Below are 21,486 nucleotides of genomic sequence, written 5' to 3' on the forward strand. Positions count from 1 at the left end.
GTTCCCAGCATCCTCTCCTCCCTCCCCTCTAGTTCCCAGGATCCTCTCCTCCCTCCCTCCAGTTCCCAGCATCCTCTCCTCCCTCCCTCCAGTTCCCAGCATCCTCTCCTCCCTCCCTCCAGTTCCCAGCATCCTCTCCTCCCTCCCTCCAGTTCCCAGCATCCTCCCTCCCTCTAGTTCCCAGCATTCTCTCCTCCCTCCCTCCAGTTCCCAGCATCCTCTCCTCCCTCCAGTTCCCAGCATCCTCCCTCCCTCTAGTTCCCAGCATCCTCTCCTCCCTCCAGTTCCCAGCATCCTCTCCTCCCTCCCTCCATTCATAACTCTCCATATAAATCTTATCTCCAGTATCCAGAGGGGAGTGAAGACACACAAGGCTGCCGCCTGACAAAACCCCATAAACCCATCCACCCATCCACCTTTATCATAGAAATGACCCAACCCTGCTGAATGAGCGTAACATTTCCCTTGTTTTGATCTCATTTTAAACCAATGCGTACTCCCTCTGGCATGATCCGGTCTGATGAATGATTTGGTCCTGACACAGAGTAGAGACAGGACATTTGTGCTGAATATTCTCCACCTCGATGGCTGGCTGCTTTAACTCTGACAGACGCTGCAGAATAGAAAGGACAGCCTTTAGTCTCAGATCACTGTCGCTCTATCTCTCTCTGGATTACCTTCCCCCTCTCCATCTCTCTCTCTCTCTCTGGAGTACCTTCCCCCTCTCCATCTCTCTCTCTCTCTCTGGAGTACCTTCCCCGCTCCATCTCTCTCTCTCTCTGGAGTACCTTCCCCGCTCCATCTCTCTCTCTCTCTCGGAGTACCTTCCCCCCTCTCCATCTCTCTCTCTCTCTGGAGTACCTTCCCCGTCTCCATCTCTCTCTCTCTCTGGAGTACCTTCCCCCTCTCCATCTCTCTCTCTCTCTGGAGTACCTTCCCCGCTCCATCTCTCTCTCTCTCTCGGAGTACCTTCCCCCTCTCCATCTCTCTCTCTCTGGAGTACCTTCCCCCTCTCCATCTCTCTCTCTCGGAGTACCTTCCCCCTCTCCATCTCTCTCTCTCTGGAGTACCTTCCCCCTCTCCATCTCTCTCTCTCTCTCTGGAGTACCTTCCCCCTCTCCATCTCTCTCTCTCTCTGGAGTACCTTCCCCCTCTCCATCTCTCTCTCTCGGAGTACCTTCCCCCTCTCCATCTCTCTCTCTCTGGAGTACCTTCCCCCTCTCCATCTCTCTCTCTCTCTTGGAGTACCTTCCCCCTCTCCATCTCTCTCTCTCCTGGAGTACCTTCCCCCTCTCCATCTCTCTCTCTCTCTCGGAGTACCTTCCCCCTCTCCATCTCCATCTCTCTCTCTCTCTGGAGTACCTTCCCCCTCTCCATCTCTCTCTCTCTGGAGTACCTTCCCCCTCTCCATCTCTCTCTCTCTCTCTGGAGTACCTTCCCCCCTCTCCATCTCTCTCTCTCTCTCTGGAGTACCTTCCCCTTCTCCATCTCTCTCTCTGGAGTACCTTCCCCCTCTCCATCTCTCTCTCTCTCTGGAGTACCTTCCCCCTCTCCATCTCTCTCTCTCTCGGAGTACCTTCCCCCTTCTCCATCTCTCTCTCTCTCTGGAGTACCTTCCCCCCTCTCCATCTCTCTCTCTCTCGGAGTACCTTCCCCCTCTCCATCTCTCTCTCTCTCTCTGGAGTACCTTCCCCCTCTCCATCTCTCTCTCTCTCTGGAGTACCTTCCCCCTCTCCATCTCTCTCTCTCTCTGGAGTACCTTCCCCCTCCCCATCTCTCTCTCTCTGGAGTACCTTCCCCCTCTCCATCTCTCTCTCTCTCTGGAGTACCTTCCCCCTCTCCATCTCTCTCTCTCTGGAGTACCTTCCCCCTCTCCATCTCTCTCTCTGGAGTACCTTCCCCCTCTCCATCTCTCTCTCTCTCTCTCTGGAGTACCTTCCCCCCTCTCCATCTCTCTCTCTCTCTCTCTCTGGAGTACCTTCCCCCTCTCCATCTCTCTCTCTCTCTCTGGAGTACCTTCCCCCTCTCCATCTCTCTCTCTCTCTGGAGTACCTTCCCCCTCTCCATCTCTCTCTCTCTGGAGTACCTTCCCCCTCTCCATCTCTCTCTCTCTGGAGTACCTTCCCCCTCTCCATCTCTCTCTCTCTCTGGAGTACCTTCCCCCTCTCCATCTCTCTCTCTCTCTGGAGTACCTTCCCCCTCTCCATCTCTCTCTCTCTGGAGTACCTTCCCCCTCCCCATCTCTCTCTCTCTCTGGAGTACCTTCCCCCTCTCCATCTCTCTCTCTCTCTGGAGTACCTTCCCCCCTCTCCATCTCTCTCTCTCTCTCTGGAGTACCTTCCCCCTCTCCATCTCTCTCTCTCTCTGGAGTACCTTCCCCCTCTCCATCCTCTCTCTCTCTCTGGAGTACCTTCCCCCTCTCCATCTCTCTCTCTCTCTGGAGTACCTTCCCCCCTCTCCATCTCTCTCTCTCTCTCTGGAGTACCTTCCCCCTCTCCATCTCTCTCTCTCTGGAGTACCTTCCCCCTCTCCATCTCTCTCTCTCTCTCTGGAGTACCTTCCCCCTCTCCATCTCTCTCTCTCTGGAGTACCTTCCCCCTCTCCATCTCTCTCTCTCTCTTGGAGTACCTTCCCCCCTCTCCATCTCTCTCTCTCTGGAGTACCTTCCCCCTCTCCATCTCTCCATCTCTCTCTCTGGAGTACCTTCCCCCTCTCCATCTCTCTCTCTCTGGAGTACCTTCCCCCTCTCCATCTCTCTCTCTCTCTCGGAGTACCTGCCCCCTCTCCATCTCTCTCTCTCTCTGGAGTACCTTCCCCCTCTCCATCTCTCTCTCTCTGGAGTACCTTCCCCCCTCTCCATCTCTCTCTCTCTCTCTGGAGTACCTTCCCCCTCTCCATCTCTCTCTCTCTCTGGAGTACCTTCCCCCTCTCCATCTCTCTCTCTCTGGAGTACCTTCCCCCTCTCCATCTCTCTCTCTCTGGAGTACCTTCCCCCTCTCCATCTCTCTCTCTCTCTCTCTGGAGTACCTTCCCCCTCTCCATCTCTCTCTCTCTCTCTGGAGTACCTTCCCCCTCTCCATCTCTCTCTCTCTCTCTCTCTGGAGTACCTTCCCCCTCTCCATCTCTCTCTCTCTCTCTGGAGTACCTTCCCCCTCTCCATCTCTCTCTCTCTCTCTCTGGAGTACCTTCCCCCCTCTCCATCTCTCTCTCTCTCTCTGGAGTACCTTCCCCCTCCCCATCTCTCTCTCTCTCGGAGTACCTTCCCCCCTCTCCATCTCTCTCTCTCTCGGAGTACCTTCCCCCTCTCCATCTCTCTCTCTCTCTGGAGTACCTTCCCCCTCTCCATCTCTCTCTCTCTCTGGAGTACCTTCCCCCCTCTCTCTCTCTCTCTCTGGGCTCTCTCTCTCTCTGGAGTACCTTCCCCCTCCATCTCTCTCTCTCTCTCTCTGGAGTACCTTCCCCCCTCTCTCTCTCTCTCTCTCTCTCTCTGGAGTACCCTCCCCCTCTCCATCTCTCTCTCTCTCTGGAGTACCTTCCCCCTCTCTCTCTCTCTCTGGAGTACCTTCCCCCTCCATCTCTTTCTCTCTCTCGCTCTCTCTCTCTCTGGAGTACCTTCCCCCCTCTCTCTCTCTCTCTGGAGTACCTTCCCCCTCCATCTCTTTCTCTCTCTCGCTCTCTCTCTCTGGAGTACCTTCCCCCTCTCCATCTCTCTCTCTGGAGTACCTTCCCCCTCTCCATCTCTCTCTCTCTCTGGAGTACCTTCCCCCTCTCCATCTCTCTCTCTCTCTCTCTGGAGTACCTTCCCCCTCTCCATCTCTCTCTCTCTGGAGTACCTTCCCCCTCTCCATCTCTCTCTCTCTGGAGTACCTTCCCCCTCTCCATCTCTCTCTCTCTGGAGTACCTTCCCCCTCTCCATCTCTCTCTCTCTCTGGAGTACCTTCCCCCCTCTCCATCTCTCTCTCTCTCTCTCTCTGGAGTACCTTCCCCCTCTCCATCTCTCTCTCTCTCTGGAGTACCTTCCCCCCTCTCCATCTCTCTCTCTCTCTCTTGGAGTACCTTCCCCCTCTCCATCTCTCTCTCTCTCTGGAGTACCTTCCCCCTCTCCATCTCTCTCTCTACTCTCTCTCTGGAGTACCTTCCCCCTCTCCATCTCTCTCTCTCTCTCTGGAGTACCTTCCCCCTCTCCATCTCTCTCTCTCTCTCTCTCTCTGGAGTACCTTCCCCCTCTCCATCTCTCTCTCTCTCTCTCTGGAGTACCTTCCCCCTCTCCATCTCTCTCTCTCTGGAGTACCTTCCCCCTCCCCATCTCTCTCTCTCTCTTTCCAGAGTCCCTTCCTCTCTTTCTATCTCTCTTTCTCAATCTAAATTGTTCTCCTTCTCCCTGTCTCTCAATCTCCATCTCACTTTCTCTCCCTTGCTCTATCTCTCACTGTCTTCCTCACTGTCTTCCCCTCCCTCTCTCTCCCTATCTCTCTCTCTCTCTCCTCCTCTCTCTCTCTCTCTCTCTCTCTCTCTCTCTCTCTCTCTCTCTCATACTCAGGAGGGGGACAGGAGGAGGAGGAGGGGGAAGAGGGGGAGAAGGGGGAGAGAAGGAGGGGGAGGAGGGGAGGAAGGGGAGAGGAGGGGGGAGGAGGAGGAGGAAGAGGGGGAGAGGAGAGGAGGTGGGGGGGCAGGAGGAGGAGGGGGAGGTGGACAGGAGGAGGGGGACGAGGGGGAGGGGGATGAGGGGGAGGAGGAGGAGGAGGGGGACGACTTGGGGAGAGGAGGAGGAGTGGGAAAGGGGGGGAGGAGAAGGAGAGAGATGTCTACTCTGTCGTGTCACCATGGGGATGGCGATGTAGTACACATAGACTGGTGAGGTAGTACACATGGAATCAGCATGACTAATGGAATCAGGATGTTGACTTTGTAACAAAGTGAAAGAGACGCTATAGCAACGCTGTAACGACGCTATAGCAACGCTGTAACGACGCTATAGCAGCGCTGTAACAACGCTATAGCAACGCTGTAACGACGCTATAGCAACGCTGTAACGACGCTATAGCAACGCTGTAACGACGCTATAGCAACGCTGTAATAATGCTGAAGCAGAGCTATAGCAATGTCCACGCTACATACTGAGAACACAAATACATCTGCTGAGAAGACACCTTCATGTGCTGACTGACTGTCTGTCTGTTTGACTGTCTGACTGACTGTCTGTCTGTTTGACTGTCTGTCTGTTTGACTGTCTGACTGCTGGGATGTCAGAGAGAGACAGGTTGGATCAGGCAGACTGCTGGGATGTCAGAGAGAGACAGGTTGGACCAGGCAGGGTGCTGGGAAGACAGAGATAGACAGGTTGGATCAGGCAGGGTGCTGGGATGTCAGAGAGACAGGTTGGACCAGGCAGGGTGCTGGGAAGTCAGAGAGACAGGTTGAACCAGGCAGGGTGCTGGGAAGTCAGAGAGACAGGTTGAACCAGGCAGGGTGCTGGGAAGTCAGAGAGAGACAGGTTGGACCAGGCAGGGTGCTGGGAAGACAGAGATAGACAGGTTGGATCAGGCAGGGGGCTGGGATGTCAGAGAGACAGGTTGGACCAGCCGTGACATGATCGTAGCCTAGCCTCCTCTCCTATGAGATCTCCAGTCATAAAGGAAGCAGCCTTCCCAGAGCACCACTACCTACCTACAGCCCTACCAGAGCAGTACTACCTACCTACAGCCCTACCAGAGCAGTACTACCTACCTACAGCCCTACCAGAGCAGTACTACCTACCTACCTACAGCCCTACCAGAGCAGTACTACCTACCTACCTACAGCCCTACCAGAGCAGTACTACCTACCTACAGTCCTACCAGAGCAGTACTATCTACCTACAGCCCTACCAGAGCAGTACTACCTACCTACAGCTTACCAGAGCAGTACTACCTACCTACAGTCCTACCAGAGCAGTACTACCTACCTACAGCTCTACCAGAGCAGTACTACCTACCTACAGCCCTACCAGAGCAGTACTACCTACCTACAGTCCTACCAGAGCAGTACTACCTACCTACAGCCCTACCAGAGCAGTACTACCTACCTACAGTCCTACCAGAGCAGTACTGCCTACCTACCGGCTCTACCAGAGCAGTACTACCTACCTACCTACCTACCCCCAGGCGTACCAGAGCAGTACTACTTACCTACTACAGCCCTACGTGAGCAGAACTACCTACTTACAGCCCTACCAGAGCAGTACTACCGACCTACCTACAGTCCTAACAGAGAAGTATTACCTACCTACAGCCCTACCAGAGCAGTACTACCTACCTACTTACAGCCCTACCAGAGCAGTACAACCTACCTACCTACAGCCCTACCAGAGCAGTACTACCTTCCTATCTACAGACCTACCAGAGCAGTACTACCTACCTACTTACAGCCCTACCAGAGCAGTACAACCTACCTACCTACAGCCCTACCAGAGCAGTACTACCTACCTGCTTACAGCCCTACCAGAGCAGTACTACCTACCTACTTACAGCCCTACCAGAGCAGTACTACCTTCCTATCTACAGACCTACCAGAGCAGTACTACCTACCTACCTACAGCCCTACCAGAGCAGTACAACCTACCTACTTACAGCCCTACCAGAGCAGTACTACCTACCTACCTACAGCCCTACCAGAGCAGTACTACCTATCTACAGTCCTACCAGAGCAGTACAACCTACCTACCTACAGCCCTACCAAAGCACCACTACATACCTACAGCCCTACCAGAGCAGAACTGCCTACCTACAGCCCTACCAGAGCAGTACTACCTACCTACCTACAGCCCTACCAGAGCAGTACTACTTATCTACAGCCCTACCAGAGCAGAAATGACTACCTACCTACCTACAGTCCTACCAGAGCAGTACAACCTATCTACAGCACTACCAGAGCAGTACTACCTACCTACAGTCCTACCAGAGCAGTACTACCTATCTACAGCTATACCAGAGCAGTACTACCTACCTACCTACAGCCCTACCAGAGCACCACTACCTACCTACAGCCCAACCAGAGCAATACTACCTACCTACCCACAGTCCTACCAGAGCAGTACTACCTATCTACAGCTATACCAGAGCAGTACTACCTACCTACCTACAGCCCTACCAGAGCACCACTACCTACCTACAGTCCTACCAGAGCAGTACTACCTACCTACAGCCCTACCAGAGCAGTAGTACCTACCGAGAGTCATACCAGAGCAGTACTACCTACCTACAGCTCTACCAGAGCAGTACTACCTACCTACAGCCCTACCAGAGCAGTACTACCTACCTACAGTCCTACCAGAGCAGTACTACCTACCTACAGCCCTACCAGAGCAGTACTACCTACCTACAGTCCTACCAGAGCAGTACTACCTACCTACCGCTCTACCAGAGCAGTACTACCTACCTACCTACCTACCCCCAGGCGTACCAGAGCAGTACTACTTACCTACTACAGCCCTACGTGAGCAGAACTACCTACTTACAGCCCTACCAGAGCAGTACTACCGACCTACCTACAGTCCTAACAGAGAAGTATTACCTACCTACAGCCCTACCAGAGCAGTACTACCTACCTACTTACAGCCCTACCAGAGCAGTACAACCTACCTACCTACAGCCCTACCAGAGCAGTACTACCTTCCTATCTACAGACCTACCAGAGCAGTACTACCTACCTACCTACAGCCCTACCAGAGCACCACTACCTACCTACAGTCCTACCAGAGCAGTACTACCTACCTACAGCCCTACCAGAGCAGTAGTACCTACCGAGAGTCATACCAGAGCAGTACTACCTACCTACAGTCCTACCAGAGCAGTACTACCTACCTACAGCCCTACCAGAGCAATACTACCTACCTACAGTCCTACCAGAGCAGTACTACCTACCTACAGACCTACCAGAGCAGTACTACCTACCTACAGTCCAACCAGAGCAGTACTACCTACCTACAGCCCTACCAGAGCAGTACTACCTACCTACAGTCCTACCAGAGCAGTACTACCTACCTACAGCCCTACCAGAGCAGTACTACCTACCTACAGTCCAACCAGAGCAGTACTACCTACCTACAGCCCTACCAGAGCAGTACCTACCTACCTACAGCCCTACCAGAGCAGTACAAACTATCTACAGCTTTACCAGAGCACTATCTACAGACGTACAGCCCTACCAGAGCAGTACTACCAACCTAAAGCTTTACCAGAGCAGTACCACCTACCTACCTACAGTCCTACCAGAGCAGTATTACCTGCCTACAGTCCTACCAGAGCAGTACTACCTACCTACAGCTCTACCAGAGCAGTAATACCTAGCTACAGCCCTACCAGAGCAGTACTACCTACCTACAGCCCTACCAGAACAGTACTACCTACCTACCTACAGTCCTACCAGAGCAGTACTACCTACCTACAGACCTACCAGAGGAGTCCTACCTACCTACAGTCCTACCAGAGCAGTAATACCTACCTACCTACAGTCCTACCAGAGCAGTACTACCTACCTACCTACCTACCTACCTACCTACCTACCTACCTACCTACCTACCTACCTACCTACCTACCTACCTACAGCCCTACCAGAGCAGTACTACCTACCTACAGCCCTACCAGAGCAGTAATACCTACCTACAGTCCTACCAGAGCAGTACTACCTACCTACAGTCCTACCAGAGCAGTAATACCTACCTACAGCCCTACCAGAGCACCACTACCTACCTACAGCCCTACCAGAGTAGTAATACCTACCTACAGTCCTACCAGAGCAGTACTACCTACCTACAGCCCTACCAGAGCAGTACTACCTACCTACAGCCCTACCAGAGCAGTACTACCTACCTACAGCCCTAACAGAGCAGTACTACCTACCTACAGCTCTACCAGAGCAGTACTACCTACCTACAGCTCTACCAGAGCAGTACTACCTACCTACAGTCCAACCAGAGCAGTACTACCTACCTACAGCCCTACCAGAGCACTACCTACCTACCTACAGCCCTATCAGAGCAGTACAACCTATCTACAGCTTTACCAGAGCACAATCTACAGACCCACAGCCCTACCAGAGCAGTACTACCTATCTACAGTCCTACCAGAGCAGTACTACCTAGCTACCTACAGTCCTACCAGAGCAGTACTACCTATCTACAGCTATACCAGAGCAGTACTACCTACCTACCTACAGCCCTACCAGAGCACCACTACCTACCTACAGTCCTACCAGAGCAGTACTACCTACCTACAGCCCTACCAGAGCAGTAGTACCTACCGAGAGTCATACCAGAGCAGTACTACCTACCTACAGTCCTACCAGAGCAGTACTACCTACCTACAGCCCTACCAGAGCAGTACTACCTACCTACAGTCCTACCAGAGCAGTACTACCTACCTACAGACCTACCAGAGCAGTACTACCTACCTACAGTCCAACCAGAGCAGTACTACCTACCTACAGCCCTACCAGAGCAGTACTACCTACCTACAGTCCTACCAGAGCAGTACTACCTACCTACAGCCCTACCAGAGCAGTACTACCTACCTACAGTCCAACCAGAGCAGTACTACCTACCTACAGCCCTACCAGAGCAGTACCTACCTACCTACAGCCCTGCCAGAGCAGTACAAACTATCTACAGCTTTACCAGAGCACTATCTACAGACGTACAGCCCTACCAGAGCAGTACTACCAACCTAAAGCTTTACCAGAGCAGTACCACCTACCTACCTACAGTCCTACCAGAGCAGTATTACCTGCCTACAGTCCTACCAGAGCAGTACTACCTACCTACAGCTCTACCAGAGCAGTAATACCTAGCTACAGCCCTACCAGAGCAGTACTACCTACCTACAGCCCTACCAGAACAGTACTACCTACCTACCTACAGTCCTACCAGAGCAGTACTACCTACCTACAGACCTACCAGAGCAGTCCTACCTACCTACAGTCCTACCAGAGCAGTAATACCTACCTACCTACAGTCCTACCAGAGCAGTACTACCTACCCTCCTACCTACCTACCTACCTACAGCCCTACCAGAGCAGTACTACCTACCTACAGCCCTACCAGAGCAGTAATACCTACCTACAGTCCTACCAGAGCAGTGCTACCTACCTACAGTCCTACCAGAGCAGTACTACCTACCTACAGCCCTACCAGAGCACCACTACCTACCTACAGCCCTACCAGAGTAGTAATACCTACCTACAGTCCTACCAGAGCAGTACTACCTACCTACAGCCCTACCAGAGCAGTACTACCTACCTACAGCCCTAACAGAGCAGTACTACCTACCTACAGCTCTACCAGAGCAGTACTACCTACCTACAGCTCTACCAGAGCAGTACTACCTACCTACAGTCCAACCAGAGCAGTACTACCTACCTACAGCCCTACCAGAGCACTACCTACCTACCTACAGCCCTATCAGAGCAGTACAACCTATCTACAGCTTTACCAGAGCACAATCTACAGACCCACAGCCCTACCAGAGCAGTACTACCTATCTACAGTCCTACCAGAGCAGTACTACCTAGCTACCTACAGTCCTACCAGAGCAGTACTACCTAGCTACCTACAGTCCTACCAGAGCAGTACTACCTACCTACAGCTCTACCAGAGCAGTAATACCTACCTACAGTAATACCAGAGCAGTACTACCACCTACCTACCTACAGCCCTACCAGAGCAGTACTACCTACCTACCTACAGTCCTACCAGAGCAGTACTACCTACCTACAGCCCTACCAGAGCAGTCCTACCTACCTACAGTCCTACCAGAGCAGTACTACCTACCTACCTACAGCCCTACCAGAGCAGTACTACCTACCTACAGTCCTACCAGAGCAGTACAACCTACCTACAGTCCTACCAGAGCAGTACTACCTACCTACAGCCCTACCAGAGCAGTACTACCTACCTATAGTCCTACCAGAGCACCACTACCTACCTACAGCCCTACCAGAGTAGTAATACCTACCTATAGTCCTACCAGAGCAGTACTACCTACCTACAGTCCTACCAGAGCAGTACTACCTACCTACCTACTTACAGCCCTACCAGAGCAGTACAACCTACCTACCTACAGCCCTACCAGAGCAGTACTACCTTCCTATCTACAGACCTACCAGAGCAGTACTACCTACCTACTTACAGCCCTACCAGAGCAGTACAACCTACCTACCTACAGCCCTACCAGAGCAGTACTACCTACCTACTTACAGCCCTACCAGAGCAGTACTACCTACCTACTTACAGCCCTACCAGAGCAGTACTACCTTCCTATCTACAGACCTACCAGAGCAGTACTACCTACCTACCTACAGCCCTACCAGAGCAGTACAACCTACCTACTTACAGCCCTACCAGAGCAGTACTACCTATCTACCTACAGCCCTACCAGAGCAGTACTACCTACCTACCTACAGCTCTACCAGAGCAGTACTACCTATCTACCTACAGCCCTACCAGAGCAGTACTACCTATCTACAGTCCTACCAGAGCAGTACAACCTACCTACCTACAGCCCTACCAAAGCACCACTACATACCTACAGCCCTACCAGAGCAGAACTGCCTACCTACAGCCCTACCAGAGCAGTACTACCTACCTACCTACAGCCCTACCAGAGCAGTACTACTTATCTACAGCCCTACCAGAGCAGAAATGACTACCTACCTACCTACCTACAGTCCTACCAGAGCAGTACAACCTATCTACAGCACTACCAGAGCAGTACTACCTACCTACAGTCCTACCAGAGCAGTACTACCTATCTACAGCTATACCAGAGCAGTACTACCTACCTACCTACAGCCCTACCAGAGCACCACTACCTACCTACAGCCCAACCAGAGCAGTACTACCTACCTACCTACAGTCCTACCAGAGCAGTACTACCTATCTACAGCTATACCAGAGCAGTACTACCTACCTACCTACAGCCCTACCAGAGCACCACTACCTACCTACAGTCCTACCAGAGCAGTACTACCTACCTACAGCCCTACCAGAGCAGTAGTACCTACCGAGAGTCATACCAGAGCAGTACTACCTACCTACAGTCCTACCAGAGCAGTACTACCTACCTACAGCCCTACCAGAGCAGTACTACCTACCTACAGTCCTACCAGAGCAGTACTACCTACCTACAGACCTACCAGAGCAGTACTACCTATCTACAGTCCAACCAGAGCAGTACTACCTACCTACAGCCCTACCAGAGCAGTACTACCTACCTACAGTCCTACCAGAGCAGTACTACCTACCTACAGCCCTACCAGAGCAGTACTACCTACCTACAGCCCTACCAGAGCAGTACCTACCTACCTACAGCCCTACCAGAGCAGTACAACCTATCTACAGCTTTACCAGAGCACTATCTACAGACGTACAGCCCTACCAGAGCAGTACTACCAACCTAAAGCTTTACCAGAGCAGTACCACCTACCTACCTACAGTCCTACCAGAGCAGTATTACCTGCCTACAGTCCTACCAGAGCAGTACTACCTACCTACAGCTCTACCAGAGCAGTAATACCTAGCTACAGCCCTACCAGAGCAGTACTACCTACCTACAGCCCTACCAGAGCAGTAATACCTACCTACAGTCCTACCAGAGCAGTACTACCTACCTACAGTCCTACCAGAGCAGTACTACCTACCTACAGCCCTACCAGGGCACCACTACCTACCTACAGCCCTACCAGAGTAGTAATACCTACCTACAGTCCTACCAGAGCAGTACTACCTACCTACAGCCCTACCAGAGCAGTACTACCTACCTACAGCCCTACCAGAGCAGTACTACCTACCTACAGCCCTAACAGAGCAGTACTACCTACCTACAGCTCTACCAGAGCAGTACTACCTACCTACAGCCCTACCAGAGCAGTACTACCTACCTACAGTCCAACCAGAGCAGTACTACCTACCTACAGCCCTACCAGAGCACTACCTACCTACCTACAGCCCTACCAGAGCAGTACAACCTATCTACAGCTTTACCAGAGCACAATCTACAGACCCACAGCCCTACCAGAGCAGTACTACCTATCTACAGTCCTACCAGAGCAGTACTACCTAGCTACCTACAGTCCTACCAGAGCAGTACTACCTAGCTACCTACAGTCCTACCAGAGCAGTACTACCTACCTACAGCTCTACCAGAGCAGTAATACCTACCTACAGTAATACCAGAGCAGTACTACCTACCTACCTACCTACAGCCCTACCAGAGCAGTACTACCTACCTACCTACAGTCCTACCAGAGCAGTACTACCTACCTACAGCCCTACCAGAGCAGTCCTACCTACCTACAGTCCTACCAGAGCAGTACTACCTACCTACCTACAGCCCTACCAGAGCAGTACTACCTACCTACAGTCCTACCAGAGCAGTACAACCTACCTACAGTCCTACCAGAGCAGTACTACCTACCTACAGCCCTACCAGAGCAGTACTACCTACCTATAGTCCTACCAGAGCACCACTACCTACCTACAGCCCTACCAGAGTAGTAATACCTACCTATAGTCCTACCAGAGCAGTACTACCTACCTACAGTCCTACCAGAGCAGTACTACCTACCTACAGTCCTACCAGAGCAGCAGCCCTACCTCTTTGACCTGGCTCAGCCTCCCTGGAGCAGGGTGGTAGTTCTGGTTGTTCTGGGTCCTGGCCCGGCGGGCCGCAGCAGGGGATCTGTGATGGGTGATGGTGACGACCCCTCCAACCCCAGGGTAGAGAGGCTTTCTCTGGGTACCAGGTGAGGAGGAGGTGTTGGAGATGAAGGAGGAGGCGACGGGCGGGGCAGGGTGGTGGTGGCTGAGTGGAGGAGGGAGCAGGGAGAAGCTGCGTGTCCGGCCCTGGGTGGAGGAGGAGGTGGTGAAGGAGGTGGAGGAAGAGGAGGTAGCCTGAAAGAGACTGCAGCAGCAGCAGCAGTCAGAGGAGCCAGAGCAGTCGGGTAGAGGAGGCCCACACTGCTGCTTCTTCCTGGCTGTACCTCCTATTCCTGCTCCGCTAACACCCCCATGCTCTGATGTCACACACAAGGACATCTTCTACCTGCCTGGGTCTGCCTCCCTCTGCCTGGTCGGGCTGACAGGACAGGACCTGCCAGCCAGCCACACAGCCGGGGGAGGAGGGAGAGGAGGGAGGAGGGAGAGAGGGAGGAGGGCGGTATAGAAGGGGGGGATGGCCAGTGAAGACAGGGAGGAGAGAGATAGAGAGGAGGTACTGTATAGAGTGAGAGAGGGTGGAGTTTAATGGAGGGAGCCAGTGAGAGGTGGATGCGAGGGGACGGAGAAAGAGGTGGAGGAGTAGGAGGTGGAGGAGGAAGGGAGGGAGGGAGAGAGGAGCATGCTGCTAAGCGAGATCAGAACATCCTGCTCAGATAGCATAGCAGTCAGGATATACAGAGAGAGAGAGAGAGAGAGAGAGAGAGAGAGAGAGAGAGAGAGAGAGAGAGAGAGAGAGAGAGAGAGAGAGCAGAGCCAATCGAGCTGAGGCAGCCACCACCGCTAAGGTTTCAGTCTCCACAGCAGTTTTACAAGAAAACACAACACTGCTGTGATTTAGTACACCATTGCATACTGCAGTAAAACCTATTGAACTATAGAAATCACCAGGTGACCTTGCTATTACAGTCACTAACCCAACAGATAATATGTATTGGCTACTGTAAGATTCTCATCATACACTATTAGGTGTTATCCACCTTCTGGTTTGGGTTTAAAGCAGACAAAGTCGTCTTGAGTTTCTGAGTTGATTCCATCCATACTAACTTTCTACTCTCACTACATCCATCTCAGTAAAACTCAGTTAAGTTCCCACCTCACTCACTCAAAGAGACGTATACGGGTCTCCAGAGTCGGGGCTGTGGTCTAAGGCTCTGCATCGCAGCGCTAGCTGTGCCACTAGAGATCCTGGGTTCCAGTTCAGGCTCTGTTGCAGCCGGGCCATGACCCGGGAGAACCATGGGCTGGGCGCAAAATTGGCCCAGCGTTGTCCAGGATAGTGGACGGTTTGGCCGGCAGGGATGTCCTTGTCCCATCGCGCACTAGCGACTCCTGTGGCGGGCCGGGCGCAGTGCACGCCGACACGGTCACTAGTTGTACGGTGTTTCCTCCGACACATTGGTGCGGCTGGCTTCCGGTTTAAGTGGGCATTGTGTCAAGAAGCAGTGCGGCTTGGTTGGGTTGTGTTTCGGAGGACACACGGCTCTCGACCTTCGCTTCTCCCGAGTCCGTACGGGAGTTGCAGCGATGAGACAAGACTGTAACTAACAATTGGATAATTTAAAAAATAAATAAAAGATACAACGTATTCCAAAAGCACACTCTAATCTCTCTTACGACTCTCTCCTCCAGACAGACAGACAGACAGACAGACAGACAGACAGACAGACAGACAGACAGACAGACAGACAGACAGACAGACAGACAGACAGACAGACAGACAGACAGACAGACAGACAGACAGACAGACAGACAGACAGACAGACAGACAGACAGACATCTAGAGTAAAGTCTCACCCATCCAGACTGATAAATAGTCCATTACCAAACCAATCAGTGGTAATATATTTCAGCCAGGACAGGAGGAATGACGGGCTTGGTTTATAAGGTAGCTGGGTTTAGATAACAGACTGTGAAATAGGAACTCACAGGCACTCAGTCTCTCTACACTCTTCTCTCCAGGTAAATCACATTATCCCAATTACTCAGTATTCTCCCTGCAATGACATGGAGCCATTTCCCCAGTCTAACCCTACTCTGACATGGAGCCATTTCCCCAGTCTAACTCTACTCTTACAGCATTCCAGTTGAGCATTCTTAGAGCATTCTTAGAGCATTCCATACTCACCTGTATAGTCACTACAATGTTATGTGAGTTTATGGTAGTGGAATGGCTGCAGTGCTCATGGACATGGGCAACGGTTAGTCGTGTGGCCCCCTGCCGACCTCTACACATATACACAAGTGTTCGTGTGCACACACACACACACACACACACACACACACACACACACACACACACACACACACACACACACACACACACACACACACACACACACACACACACACACACACACACACACACACACACACACACTAAGTTAGTTGAACAGTTGGTGCAAAAACAAGCGTGTCCCTACAACACCACAACCAACACTGCTTCCTTTCCCTGTGACTCTGGGTTAGTCTAACTAACACGTTATTAAAAGATAACGGTCTGCTGTTTAACTCTGTAGGATCGACCACCCTCACCTCCGTGTAAACTGACACACAATAGCTAGATAAACTTTACCGTTTACACAACCTCTACACACGGTTAACGTTTCTGAATGACGTTCGCTGTCAGATAGGAACGATATTGATACAAGTGAGGGACGACGGGATGTTGTGTCAACTGAACTGATGAAACCTCTGGGAATGGGCAGTGACTCACAAAGTAAACATGGTGACGATGGCAGCGCTATGGTTACCAAAGATTTACTGTTCCAATGTTCTCTCTATGCACTATAAACAGCACTTCCTGGTTAGACCTATCATATAAACAGCACTTCCTGGTTAGACCTAACATAAAACCAGCTCTTCCTGTTTAGACCTATCATATAAACAGCTCTTCCTGGTTAGACCTATCATAAAACCAGCTCTTCCTGTTTAGACCTATCATATAAACAGCTCTTCCTGGGAAGACATATCATATAAACAGCTCTTCCTGGTTAGACCTATCATAAAACCAGCTCTTCCTGTTTAGACCTATCATATAAACAGCTCTTCCTGGGAAGACATATCATATAAACAGCTCTTCCTGGGTAGACCTATCATAAAACCAGCTCTTCCTGTTTAGACATATCATATAAACAGCTCTTCCTGGTTAGACCTATCATAAAACCAGCTCTTCCTGTTTAGACCTATCATATAAACAGCTCTTACTGGGAAGACCTATCATAAAACCAGCTCTTCCTGGGTAGGCCTATCATATAAACAACTCTTCCTGGGTAGACCTATCATATAAACAACTCTTCCTGGGTAGGCCTATCATATAAACAACTCTTCCTGGGTAGACCTATCATAAAACCAGCTCCTCCTGGGTAGACCTATCATATAAACAGCACTTCCTGGGTAGACATATCATATAAACAGCTCTTCCTGGGTAGACCTATCATATAAACAGCTCTTCCTGGGTAGACCTATCATAAAACCAGCTCTTCCTGTGTAGGCCTATCATAAAACCAGGGTAGGGTTGGTGCAGTGGAAGCTAGCTAGCAGCACATATGGATTGTGTTTGTTAATCACCAAATGGAAGAAAAACAGACAAACAGGGAGAGACTACATGGACTTGTCCAATTGACACTGTTTATCCTGTTACCCTCAGGTTCATCAACACCAGCATCAATATGTCTATTTTAAACAAGCTAATGACCTGGTAGTACTATAAAACGTGATGGTAGCCTGAATTATAATAGTGCTTCTGGAATGAATGTGACAGCTCATTTGAAACTAGGGTTTTTACATCGAAAACTGGAACTATACAGATGCCGTATTTTAATTTGATCAGATCAAATCAAACTTTATTTGTCACATGCGCCGAATACAAAAAGTATTGACTTCACCGTGAAATGCTTACTTACAAGCCCTTAACCAACAGTGCAGTTCAAGAAGAAGAAAATACTTACCAAGTAGACTAAAATAAATATTAATAATAAAAAGTAACACAATAAGAATAACAATAAAGAGGCTCTATACAGGGGGCACATGTAGGAGTAGCAGCAGTGTACAAGAGGGGAGGGTGGGGAGTGGGGGGGGGTAAATGTAAATTGTCCGGTGGCAATTTTTATGAATTGTTCAGCAGTCTAATGGCTTGGGGATAGAAGCTGTTATTGCAGGAAATGTCTTGAACAGCAGGAAATGCAAACTTGTAGTGTATTCAAGGTTTTAAAAGACTTCTAAAGTTTGTAATTTCCACTTTAAAATGTCAGACTTGATTTGCCCAAGCAAAAAAAATGTAGAGTAATTATAATCCACATTTCCTGTTGCTGCATGATTATTTTCCTGCTGTAGCAAACTGACTGGAATTAAGATACGGCATCTGTATGATATTTCAACTTCCTTCTAGTTTCACCAGTATTATAATTCTTACAGGCTTCCTTTCTAGGGAAAAACAGAACAATGTCTGACCCGTTGACTCAGTGTTCTTGGCAGTGCTCTTTCTGGACAGAAAAACTCATCCAAAAGACATTTTTAAAACGTCATCGCAGGACCTGACCATATCAGCAGACTATTAGGCTGCTCGTCTTGGGGTTTGTCACCAAGGTCTGCGTCTTATATGACACCCTGTTACCTAAAATAGTACAACAGGAAATGATTTCCCTGTATTTGATTCACTGTTGATATGGATTGATATTTAATAAACATTATAAACTGGGTGGATCGAGCCCTGAATGCCGATTGGCTGACAGCCGTGGTATATCATACTACGGGTATGACAAAACGTGTGTTTTTACTGCTCTAATCATGTTGGTAACCAGTTTATAATAGCAATAAGGCACCTCGGGGGTTAGTGGTATATTGGCCATATACCACACCCCCTCGTGCCTTATTGCGTAGTTATTGTATGTACAGGGAGACACAGACCGATGCATTCGCTTAGGGGAAGGGAAGCAGCAGTTAACCATGTCACCTGTTAGTCTATAATTCTCTATTGTAACTAAGTGCTGATGTTTCTACCTTTGACCTGTTTAACTGACACTATCAAAATGTCTGCCAGTGTTATGGTTAAAGTTTGGCTCCAGACCGGGGACACTGATAACGTCTCTGTAACACCGTGTGATTCTGGAGAGGCTGACGTTGTGACTTCCTATAGCCTCTCTGGCTGCTGTTTCCATAACATGTTGGTGCTGTGTGATTTATATATATACATATATAATAGATTTTCTCAGAAAAGGCCCCGTTAAGACATTTGCTCTGCTTCTGATCTGGAGGCGTTTCCCTGTTGCAACTTGTAATAAAAACAGGAATCATTTTTTTTTGTTATTGATGTTATCAACTGCTCTCCTTTTTTAATCATCTGGAAATCCCCTTTAAAATAGTGCACTACTTTTAACTGAAACCCTATGGGTCCTAGCTGGTCAAATGAAGTGCACTAGATAGGGAATAGGATGGCATTTGGGATTCTAAATGTCAGAGACAAGAAGCAGAGAAGGTCAAACTAGCAGAAGGTCTGTGACTGCTTCCTGCCCGTGATGATTAAAGGACAAAATGCTGCTATTCCCATTCCTCCCCACCTCTTAGAACGAGATAAAGAGAGAGAAAATAACAGAGAGAGAGAGAAAAAGAAATAGAGAAGAAAGAAAGAATTAAACAACAAAGCAAAATGCTTTTAAAATGCCAATGAGGACGAGGTGGTACAGCCTATAGATTCTACAGGAGGTAAAGGATGAGGTGGTATAGCCTATAGATTCTACAGGAGGTAAAGGAGGAGGTGGTACAGCCTATAGATTCTACAGTAGGTAAAGGAGGTAAAGGATGAGGTGGTACAGCCTATAGATTCTACAGTAGGTAAAGGATGAGGTGGTACAGCCTATAGATTCTACAGGAGGTAAAGGATGAGGTGGTACAGCCTATAGATTCTACAGGAGGTAAAGGATGAGGTGGTACAGCCTATAGATTCTACAGGAGGTAAAGGATGAGGTGGTACAGCCTATAGATTCTACAGGAGGTAAAGGATGAGGTGGTACAGCCTATAGATTCTACAGTTGGTAAAGGATGAGGTGGTACAGCCTATAGATTCTACAGGAGGTAAAGGAGGTAAAGGATGAGGTGGTACAGCCTATAGATTCTACAGGAGGTAAAGGAGGTAAAGGATGAGGTGGTACAGCCTATAGATTCTACAGTAGGTAAAGGATGAGGTGGTATAGACTATAGATTCTACAGTTGGAAAAGGAGGTAAAGGTTGAGGTGGTACAGCCTATAGATTCTACAGTTGGTAAAGGAGGTAAAGGACGAGGTGGTACAGCCTATAGATTCTACAGTAGGTAAAGGATGAGGTGGTATAGCCTATAGATTCTACAGGAGGTAAAGGAGGTAAAGGATGAGGTGGTACAGCCTATAGATTCTACAGTAGGTAAAGGATGAGGTGGTACAGCCTATAGATTCTACAGTAGTTAAAGGATGAGGTGGTATAGCCTATAGATTCTACAGGAGGTAAAGGATGAGGTGGTACAGCCTATAGATTCTACAGTAGGTAAAGGATGAGGTGGTACAGCCTATAGATTCTACAGGAGGTAAAGGATGAGGTGGTACAGCCTATAGATTCTACAGGAGGTAAAGGAGGTAAAGGATGAGGTGGTATAGCCTATAGATTCTACAGGAGGTAAAGGAGGTAAAGGATGAGGTGGTATAGCCTATAGATTCTACAGGAGGTAAAGGAGGTAAAGGATGAGGTGGTACAGCCTATAGATTCTACAGTTGGTAAAGGAGGTAAAGGATGAGGTGGTACAGCCTATAGATTCTACAGGAGGTAAAGGAGGTAAAGGATGAGGTGGTATAGCCTATAGATTCTACAGGAGGTAAAGGATGAGGTGGTACAGCCTATAGATTCTACAGGAGGTAAAGGATGAGGTGGTACAGCCTATAGATTCTACAGGAGGTAAAGGAGGTAAAGGATGAGGTGGTATAGCCTATAGATTCTACAGGAGGTAAAGGATGAGGTGGTACAGCCTATAGATTCTACAGTAGGTAAAGGATGAGGTGGTACAGCCAATAGATTCTACAGGAGGTAAAGGATGAGGTGGTACAGCCTATAGATTCTACAGTAGGTAAAGGAGGTAAAGGATGAGGTGGTATAGCCTATAGATTCTACAGGAGGTAAAGGATGAGGTGGTACAGCCTATAGATTCTACAGGAGGTAAAGGATGAGGTGGTACAGCCTATAGATTCTACAGGAGGTAAAAGGAGGTAAAGGATGAGGTGGTATAGCCTATAGATTCTACAGGAGGTAAAGGATGAGGTGGTACAGCCTATAGATTCTACAGTAGGTAAAGGATGAGGTGGTACAGCCAATAGATTCTACAGGAGGTAAAGGATGAGGTGGTACAGCCTATAGATTCTACAGGAGGTAAAGGAGGTAAAGGATGAGGTGGTATAGCCTATAGATTCTACAGGAGGTAAAGGATGAGGTGGTACAGCCTATAGATTCTACAGGAGGTAAAGGATGAGGTGGTACAGCCTATAGATTCTACAGGAGGTAAAGGAGGTAAAGGATGAGGTGGTATAGCCTATAGATTCTACAGGAGGTAAAGGAGGTAAAGGATGAGGTGGTACAGCCTATAGATTCTACAGGAGATAAAGGATGAGGTGGTACAGCCTATAGATTCTACTAGGAGGTAAAGGATGAGGTGGTATAGCCTATAGATTCTACAGTAGGTAAAGGATGAGGTGGTACAGCCTATAGATTCTACAGGAGG

At 49.7% G+C, this 21,486-nt stretch overlaps 1 protein-coding gene across 1 annotated transcript in view; it reads right to left on the bottom strand.

The window, feature by feature from the left end:
- The window catches only part of LOC106590999 (oxysterol-binding protein-related protein 10), a 133,377-nt gene that overhangs the window by 80,740 nt on the left and 31,151 nt on the right, over positions 1-21,486 (bottom strand). The window contains 1 exon segment of the mRNA XM_045712704.1: positions 13,628-13,876. Within this exon segment, the coding sequence (XP_045568660.1) occupies positions 13,628-13,876 (249 nt within the window).

The sequence above is a fragment of the Salmo salar genome, chromosome ssa02, assembly GCF_905237065.1.
Source record: "Salmo salar chromosome ssa02, Ssal_v3.1, whole genome shotgun sequence".
Taxonomy (NCBI): Eukaryota; Metazoa; Chordata; class Actinopteri; order Salmoniformes; family Salmonidae; genus Salmo; species Salmo salar.